The sequence below is a fragment of the Triticum dicoccoides genome, chromosome 4B, assembly GCF_002162155.2.
Source record: "Triticum dicoccoides isolate Atlit2015 ecotype Zavitan chromosome 4B, WEW_v2.0, whole genome shotgun sequence".
NCBI lineage: Eukaryota > Viridiplantae > Streptophyta > Magnoliopsida > Poales > Poaceae > Triticum > Triticum dicoccoides.
The window spans coordinates 656831796-656841285 of NC_041387.1; the positions used below are offsets into that span (position 1 = coordinate 656831796).

The window sequence follows — 9490 nt, forward strand, 5'->3', positions numbered from 1 at the left end:
ACGGGGACGGGGGCGGGCCCGGGGCGGCGACGGAGATGACGACGGCGACGGGGACAGGGGCGGTGACGGAGACGAGGGCGGCGACGGGGACGGGGGCGGCGACGGCGACGGAGACGACGGAAACAGAGGAAGAATGAAAATTTCATAAGTCGAGTATATATAGAAGGCACCTTTAGTACCGGTTGGAGCCACCAACCGGTACTAAAGGCCTGTTTTGGCCAGGCCAAGCGGCAGGAAGCGACCCCCTTTAGTACCGGGTGGTGGCACAAACCGGTATGAAAGGCCCCCCTTTAGTACCGGTTTGTGCCACGACCCGGTACTAAAGGGGTCGCGCTGCCACCCCAAAGTTTAGTCCCACCTCGCCGGGCGAAGGGCAGCCGCACTAGTTTATAAACCCAGCCACGGCTACCACTTGAAACTCCTCTATATAGCTAGCAGGCTTGTGGGCCTAAACTCTGCGCGCTGCCCTGTGAGTCTGCTGGGCCTTTAAGGCATGTAATTACACACCTGTGGCCTATCAGGCCCACAGGGCAGCGCCCCAATTTTTTTTATAGTTTTTTTTTCTGCTTTATTTTCTTCTATTTATTTTTGCGTAGTTTTTGTATAGTTTTTTCTTTTCTGTTATATTTATTTTCTTCTATTTATTTGTGAGTAGTTTTTCATCTAGTTTGCCAAAATTCAACATTTTCAGAGTTCATTTTGTAGTGATTTTCAATTTCACGGTCATTTTGTAAACGATTGAAAAATAGCAAATATTTTTTTTTCTTTTCTGCTTTATTTTTTCTTCTATTTATTTCTCAGTAGTTTTTTCTTTTCTGCTATATTTATTTTCTTCTATTTATTTTTGAGTAGTTTTTTATATAGTTTTTTTCTTTTCAGCTATAGTTTTTCTTTCTTTTCTGCTATTTTTTCTGTTAGTGCCCGTAGTTTTCAAATTTGAATAGTTTAAATTTTGAATTATTTGAAATTAGTGTGAATTTGTTTGCACATAAAATTTCTTCGCGTTTCAAATGCCAAAACACATAACTACCCTAACTATTACAGAGATTCCCCTCTCGGTGCAAAACACAGAAGAAAGTGATGATAGCTAGTGAAGCCGATCACATCCCAGATCTTTGGGTGTGAAACTTTTTCTTCGCGTGTGTCCCTTTGCGCCGTAACCATGGAAAATCTTCATCATTTAACGGGATGCTCGGGTCAATATTCACTGTGAATGGAGCAATTTCGTCAAACTTTTCATAATCTTCTGACTTGTTTGTCTTGTCATCCACTCCCACGATGTTTCTCTTCCCAGAAAGAACTATGTGCCGCTTTGGCTCATCGTACGATGCATTCGCTTTCTTATCTTTTCTTTTTCTTGGCTTGGTAGACATGTCCTTCACATAGAAAACCTGTGCCACATCATTGGCTAGGACGAATGGTTCGTCTGCATACGCAAGATTGTTGAGATCCACTGTTGTCATTCCATACTACGGGTCTTCCGTTACCCCGCCTCATGTCATATTGACCCATTTGCACCGAAACAAAGGGACCTTTAAACCACGTCGATAGTCAAGTTCCCATATGTCCTGTATATAACCATAATATGTTTCCTTTCCCGTCTTGGTTTCTGCATCAAAGCGGACACCACTATTTTGGTTGGTGCTCTTCTTATCTTGGGCGATCATGTAAAATGTATTACCATTTATCTCGTACCCTTTGAAAGTCATTATATTTGAAGATGATAACTGGGACAGCAAGTACAGGTCATCTTCAATAGAGGTGTCATGCATGGTACGTGTCTGCAACCAGCTGGCGAAACTCCTGGTTTGTTCACGTGTAATCCAGTCATCAGACCGCTCCGGGTGTTTGGAGCGTAGCAAATTCTTGTGTTCATCCATATACGGAGCCACCAAGGCGGAATTCTGTAGAACTGTGTAGTGTGCTTCAGTGAGAGAATGTCCGTCCATACATATTATTTGTTCCCCTCCTAGCATGCCTTTTCCATCCAGTCTGCCCTTATGCCGGGATTCAGGAACACCAATCGGCTTAAGGTCAGGAATAAAGTCAATACAAAACTCAATGACCTCCTCATTTTGATGGCCCTTGGAGATGCTTCCTTCTGGCCTAGCACGATTATGAACATATTTCTTTAAGACTCCCATGAACCTCTCAAAGGGGAACATATTGTGTAGAAATACAGGACCCAAAATGTTAATCTCTTCGCACAGGCGAACTAGGACGTGTGTCATGATGTTGAAGAAGGATGGTGGGAACACCAACTCGAAACTGACAAGACATTGCACCAAATCATTCTGTAACCTTGGTATGATTTCTGGATCGATTACCTTGTGAGAGATTGCACTGAGAAATGCACATAGCTTCACAATGGCTAATCGAACGTTTTTCGGTAGAAGCCCTCTCAATGCAACCGGAAGCAGTTGCGTCATAATCACGTGGCAGTCATGAGACTTTAGGTTCTGGAACTTTTTCTCTGCCATGTTTATTATTCCCTTTATATTCGACGAGAAGCCAGACGGTACCTTAATACTGAGCAGGCATTCAAAGAAGATTTCCTTCTCTTCTTTGGTAAGAGCGTAGCTTGCATGACCCTGATGTATGCCGTCTTCTCCGTGCATACATTGCTGGTCCTCCCGTGCCTCAGGTGTATCTTTTGTCTTCCCATACACGCCCAAGAAGCCAAGCATAGTCACGCAAAGATTCTTCGTCACGTGCATCACGTCGATTGCGGAGTGGACCTCTAGGTCTTTCCAATATGGCAGGTCCCAAAATATAGATTTCTTCTTCCACATGGGTGCGCGTCCGTCAGCGTCCTTTGGAACAGGTTGTCCGCCAGGACCCTTTCCAAATATCACCTTCAAATACTTGACCATATCATGTACATCAGCACCAGTACAGTGGCGAGGCTTCGTCCGGTGATCCGCCTCACCTTTGAAATGATTGCCTTTCTTTCTTACGGGATGCCTGCTCGGAAGAAATCGACGATGTCCCAGGTACACATTCTTCTTACAACTATTCAAATATATACTGTCGGTATCATCCAAACAGTGCGTGCATCCGTGGTATCCCTTATTTGTCTGTCCTGAAAGGTTACTGAGAGCAGGCCAATCATTGATGGTCACGAACAGCAATGCCTTTAGGTCAAATTCTTCCTGTTTGTGCTCATCCCATGCACGTACACCTGTTCCATTCCACAGTTGTAAGAGTTCTTCAACTAATGGCCTTAGGTACACATCAATGTCGTTGCCGGGTTGTTTAGGGCCTTGGATGAGCACTGGCATCATAATGAACTTCCGCTTCATGCACAACCAAGGAGGAAGGTTATACAAACATAGAGTCACAGGTCAGGTGCTTGGTTGCTGCTCTGCTCCCCAAAAGGATTAATGCCATCTGCGCTTAGACCAAACCATACGCTCCTTGCGTCATCTGCAAACTCCTTCCTGTACTTTCTTTCAATTTTTCTCCACTGCGACCCGTCAGCGGGTACTCTCAACTTTCCGTCTTTCTTACGGTCTTCTCTGTGCCATCGCATCGCCTTAGCATGCTCTTTGTTTTGGAACAAACGTTTCAACCGTGGTATTATAGGAGAATACCACATCACCTTGGCAGGAATCTTCTTCCTGGGGCGCTCGCCCTCGACATCACCATGCTCATCGCGGCTGATCTTATAGCGCAATGCACCACATACCGGGCAAGCGTTCAAATCCTCGTACTCACCGCGGTAGAGGATGCAATCATTAGGGCATGCATGTATCTTCTGCACCTCTAACCCTAGAGGGCAGACAGCCTTCTTTGCTTCGTACGTACTCTCGGGCAATTCGTTGTCCTTTGGAAGCATATCCTTTATCATTACCAGCAACTTTCCAAATCCCTTGTCAGATACACCATTCTCTGCCTTCCATTGCAGCAATTCCAGTATGGTGCCCAGCTTTTTCTTGTCACCTACGCAATTCGGGTACAACAATTTTTTGTGATCCTCTAACATGCGCTGCAACTTCTTCTTCTCCAAATCACTTGCGCAGTTTCTTTGCATCGGCAATGGCCCGACCTAGATCATCAACGGGCTCATCTGATGCCTTTTCTTCAGCTTCTTCCCGCATTGCCGGCTCAGCTTCTTCCTGCATTACCGGCTCAGCTTCTTCCCCCATTGTTGTATCATCGTATTCAGGGAACCCATGGCCAGGATAGCTGTCGTTGTCCTCTTCTTCTTCATTGTCTTCCATCATAACCCCTCTTTCTCCATGCTTGGTCCAAACATTATAGTGGGGCATGAAACCGGACTCAAACAGGTGGACGTGAATGGTTCTTGACATAGAGTAATTGCGACCATTCTTACAGCCAGCACATGGACAAGGCATAAAACCATCCGCCCGCTTGTTTGCCTCAGCCGCAAGCAGAAAAGTATGCACGCCCTCAACGAACTGGAGAGAGCATCGGTCATCGTACATCCATTGCCGGCTCATCTTCATTACACAACACCGAATAGACCAAATTAATACAAGTTCATACATAAAGTTCATACAACACTTAAATGCAACAAACAAATAACTCTCTAGCTAAAGCATTTAAATGCAACAACAAATGCGATCAAGATCGCAACTAAGGTAACAATTGATCCAACAGCATAATGATACCAAGCCTCACTATCGATGGCATATTTTCTAATCTTTCTAATCTTCAAGCACATTTTCTCCATCTTGATCTTGTAATCATCGACGACATCGGCAACATGCAACTCCAATTCCATCTTCTCCCCCTCAATTCTTTTCGATTTTTCTTTCAAGTACTCGTTTTCTCTTTCAACTAAATTTAACCTCTCGACAATAGGGTCGGTTGGAATTTCCGGTTCACATACCTCCTACATAAAAATATCTATGTCAAATTGATGGGCATAATTTGTCATAAACACAAAATGCAACAAATAGTTTTAAAAGAGAATATACCACATCCGAATCATAACAAGGACGAGGGCCGACGGGGACGGATATCAAAACCATGGCACTATGTATAACAAATAACGTACGGGTAAGATAATTATTATACGGGTAACTATATATCCAAATCACACAAACATCAATTTTTTATATAAAATTTCATGAACAAGAGGCTCACCACAAGGTGGTGCCGGCGACGGGACGGTGCGGGCGATCGATGGTGGTTATGATGGAGATTTAGAAGGCACTAAGTAAACCACACCTACATATGCAAACTAAGTGTTATTTTAACCTCAAATTGCATATAAATCAAATACTAGTACATATATATATTTCCTCCCAAATTACTAAACTCACAAATTAATAACTATATAAAGCATTGCAAGAGCTAATCTAGCAATGAGAGATGAAAGGACAAAGTTGCTAACCTTTGTGATCATTTGAATGGATGGGGGCCTTCAAATCTTGACAAATTTTGGGCAAAATGTGTGATGAGCTCAAGAGGAAGAGGGGAAGAACAGAGAGGAGAGGAGAAAGGGGAAGAACAGAGCGAGCTCGGGTGGACGAAGGGTTTATGTAGGACGACCTTTAGTACCGGTTCGTGCCAAGAACCGGTACTAAAGGTGCTGGAGGGGGCCCAGACCGACAACATCCTGCCACCACTCTCATTAGTACCGGTTCGTGCCACCGGTGCTAAAGGTTAGCCACGAACCGGTACTAATGAGAGCGGCCCGGCTAGCCGTTGGAACCGGCACTAATGTATACATTTGTGCCGGCTCAAATACAAACCGGCACTAATGTGCTTCACGTTTGACCCTTTTTCTACTAGTGACGTAGGGCGCGTCCCGGCCGTGGTACGTGCCGGTCCACCTCCCCTCGTCGACGTCGCTCGCGTCCCACAAGGAGGCGTACAGGTACATGGGCTTCTCCGGCCAGGGCTCCCCGTCGCGCCGCTCCTCCCTCCGGATCACCTCCCCGTCGACGCGCCACTCGATGGCCTCGGCGCCCCAGGCGACGGCGTAGTGGTGGAACCCGTCGGAGGAGTCGAAGGGGAGCTCGTGGACGGCCTCCCTGCCGCCGCATCCGGCGACGAAGAAGTTGGTCTGCACGGCGCGCTTGTCGTTGCCGAGGAACTCGAAGTCGATCTCGTCCATGTCGCCGGAGCCCTCGAGGGAGGAGAGGTAGAGGTTGTAGTTGAGCCCCGCGGTGTCCCCGGCCGGGGCGCGGACCGCTGCGGCCACGGCGCCGCCCGGGAGGAAGCGGGCGCGGAACCGCCAGCGCGCCCCGCCGCGGTGGTCGTACGTGACGTGGATCTCGCCCGACGCCGGCGCGTGGCGGCAGGCGTCCGGGGTGTAGTCCACCGTGATGCGCGCCAGGGGCTCGGTGCCCTCGGGGCGCAGGTGCTCGTGCTGGTCGTCCGGAGCGACGTCGCTGGACTCGGAGTCGGACGCCATGGTGATGGACAGGAGAGCGCAGAGGATTGGGAGCGAGGTGGAGGTGGTGGCGTTTTATTGTGCCGGACAGACGACAGCCGCCGCGCCGGGAACGTGCGCCACCACCCCACATGCATGCACTCGAGCTGTGCAGCTGCAGGAGTATTGGAGTGAGTAACATGAAGAACCAAGTACAATAATGAGCCAACGTGCTATTATTATAAATAAGAACAAACAACATGAGATCCATTTGCTGCAAGAGTAACATGAAGACCATGTAAGAAATATTATCTTGATTACACATGACAACCAAGAGAGGCTGGATCCACCTTACAAGAACCATTGAAAGAACATTTTAACATTTCCAGATTATCCAATAGCAGATGGAAAAATAAAAACATTTGGACGCCGATATCCACCACACGTGTGGCATATAGGGGGTGTGCCGCACGCCCCGTGTGGCACAGACACGGACCCGCCCGCACGACAGCGTCCGGGCACTCCCATCCACAGTCCGCACGTCTAGTGTGGGACCCCGCTGCCCGCACAACCTCACGCGCCCATCGGCCAAACCCCGCGTTCGAACCATATTGCCACCGTCTGTCGTCGTCTCCAACCTCTGCATCGGCAGATCTTCCCCTACCTCTGTCGTCTTCCTTCTCTAGTTGCCATGGCAACCAGATCAGATCCCTAGCGCCCACACTCCCCATCGACGGGAAACACGGCAACAAGCACACAGGTCAGAAACCTGTCTCCTCCTCCTTCCCCAACCCTCAACACCCCCCCCCTCCCGCCCCACAAATTTCACTTGTAGATTGCCCATGTAGATGACGACTGGATCCACAGTTCCGGCTGTTCATGCTTATTCTCCTCTGCCCTCCAACGATCAAAAAAAATTGCCATAGTCCCATCGCCGTGGAGCCAGCTGGAGTCGGCGTCTCGGTCCTCGACCAGATGAACCTGGACTCCATCCTTGGACTTCTCGCCGATCAAGGGTTGTGCAGTGTGCTGGTAGATTTCCGAGATGCCGGAGGCGTCCTGGCGCCGCTGCTGAGCAAGTTTCAGGAGGACAAGCTGGTGCAGAAGGTTGTTGTGTGGAGCTCTCACCTATGTGGATGGCGAGCCCAGGGCCGAGGGACCTGACATTTCACTACCGGACTCGCGGGCTATGCCTACGGCCCAGGGCCGTCGGCATAGGTCCTTTGCCGTCGGCATAGATCTATGCCTACGGCTGCCGTCGGCATAGCCCCGTCGGTGTAGATCACGTCAGCGTAGATGTGTCAGACCATCGGTGTAGTATAGCCGTCGGCATAGGTGCGTATGCCGACGGCCTTGGGACAGTCGTCGGCATAGTTTAGCCGTCGGCGTTGTTTTCCGTCTGACGGCAACGGACGGCGCCGTCAACAGCGCTGGCGATTCAGAGGACGACACGTGGCGCAGGTATGCCGACAACTTGGCCATCGGCATAGATTGAAATCTATGCCGACGGCCTAGCCGTCGGCATACCTGCGCCACGTGTCGTCCCCTGGCTTCTCCTGGCGGCAGGGCTATGCCTATGGCAAAGCTGTCGGCATAGATGGAAATCTATGCCGACGGCTTTGCCGTAGGCATAGCTCTGCCACATGGCGCCTCCTTCATATGCTTTTAGTTAATTAAAAAAATAGCGTCCGGCCGGCGACCGGCGAGCAGAGTGTCCGGCGTCCGGCGTACAACATGTCCGGCGTCCCGCGTACAACATGGTCGGAGCAACAGAGGACGACTACGGACATGGCCGGAGCAGCAGCCGCGGATGTGCAGAGGTGCCTTGCATCCATCCAGAACCCAAGTCGCCCCCGTGGTCATCGTGGAGGTCGTCCGCGCGGAGTCGTCGTCGAGACCTTGGGAGAGAGAGGCAGACGGCCTGCATGGGCTAGATGGCGCAGCTGGTGGTGCGGCGGGCCTTGACTACTGCCCCCGACTAGGAGGTGGCTGCGGGAGGAGACTGTAGGCCGCGGCAACTCCAGCGCTGCTGCTTCTCCGGCTGTGCCGCTGCTACTCCGACGGTGCTGAACGGAGAGAGGGAGATAGAGGAAGATGGCAGAAAGAGAAGGAGGAGGTGAGATGCATGGCAGGGTCCAGCGAGGGCGTCGGAGGAGGATCTTGCGAGGGGCGGTGGCGCGGGAGTCCGGCGTGGCAGCGACGAGGGAGTCCGGCGGGGTAGTCCGTCGAGGGTGCTGTACGTGCGCTGCTGCTGCGCTCCTGTGAGGAGAAAAAGAGATCTAGCAGTGGTTGGACTGTACGTGCACGTGGGCTGGGTTTATAGCTGGTGTGTGCGATGCGTGGTGGTGGGCTACCCCGCCACGTCATCGATCCAGGAGACACTGGTTCCATCCAATAGGAACACATGAATTTTTTTGTGTTTGTTTAGCCTACTAATATTGACCAAATAAACATGTTAAAATACAGTAAATGTTCTTGAAAAATTTCCATGCATTTTAGGACTCATAAAGTTGTACCACGCCAAATTTCATATTCTTTAGACCTTGTTTACATTTTCAAAAAAATTAAGAAGTTAATACAGTTATGTGTGGGCTGTGTTTTAATAGTTTATATTTTTCCTTCTTTATGTTTTTTTATTTCATATAGATTTTTTAATGTTTTTTATAGTTATAATTTTCCCTTTTTTATGTTTTATAATGTATTATTATTTCATATGGATTTTTAATGTTTTTTAACCACTCGGCGCTCTCCTCTCCGGAAACCACACAGAGGGGAGGGGAGGCGCCGAACTCGAGCAGCTTCGTCCGCCGAGGCCGTGGCCTGGTCGCGGGTCTGGGAGCGCATGGCCGCCGCCTCGCATGCTCGATGTGGAGCTTAGTAGGTCAGCTGAGTGAAGGGGAAGAGGGGTCGTCGACGGTGGGGGTTGGGGTGGGGGCGACGGCGGATCAAAGTCCGTCGGAGGGAGATGGTTCGCGCGGGGACACCTGGGAGCAACATCCGGGCCAAACCCACATCTACATCCCCTCTGTGTAGACCCGACGCGTCCGTTCCCCCCCCCCCTCCAGGTGGCGGTGGCGGCGTCGTCCGTGAGGGGGACCACACCCCGGAGACGCATGCCGCCTCTTCGGACATGCCACAACACCG

General features: G+C 50.0%; 1 protein-coding gene and 1 pseudogene across 1 annotated transcript; both read right to left on the bottom strand.

Moving 5' to 3' along the window:
• Nucleotides 1-1130: 1130 nt before the first annotated feature.
• Nucleotides 1131-4463, bottom strand: LOC119292098 (annotated as a pseudogene).
• Nucleotides 4464-5655: 1192 nt separating this feature from the next.
• Nucleotides 5656-6388, bottom strand: LOC119292100 (xyloglucan endotransglucosylase/hydrolase protein 31-like). Its single transcript, XM_037570928.1, has one exon. The coding sequence runs from the start codon at nt 6386-6388 to the stop codon at nt 5729-5731; it is 660 nt and encodes a 219-aa protein (XP_037426825.1). The 3' UTR covers nt 5656-5728.
• Nucleotides 6389-9490: the final 3102 nt, after the last annotated feature.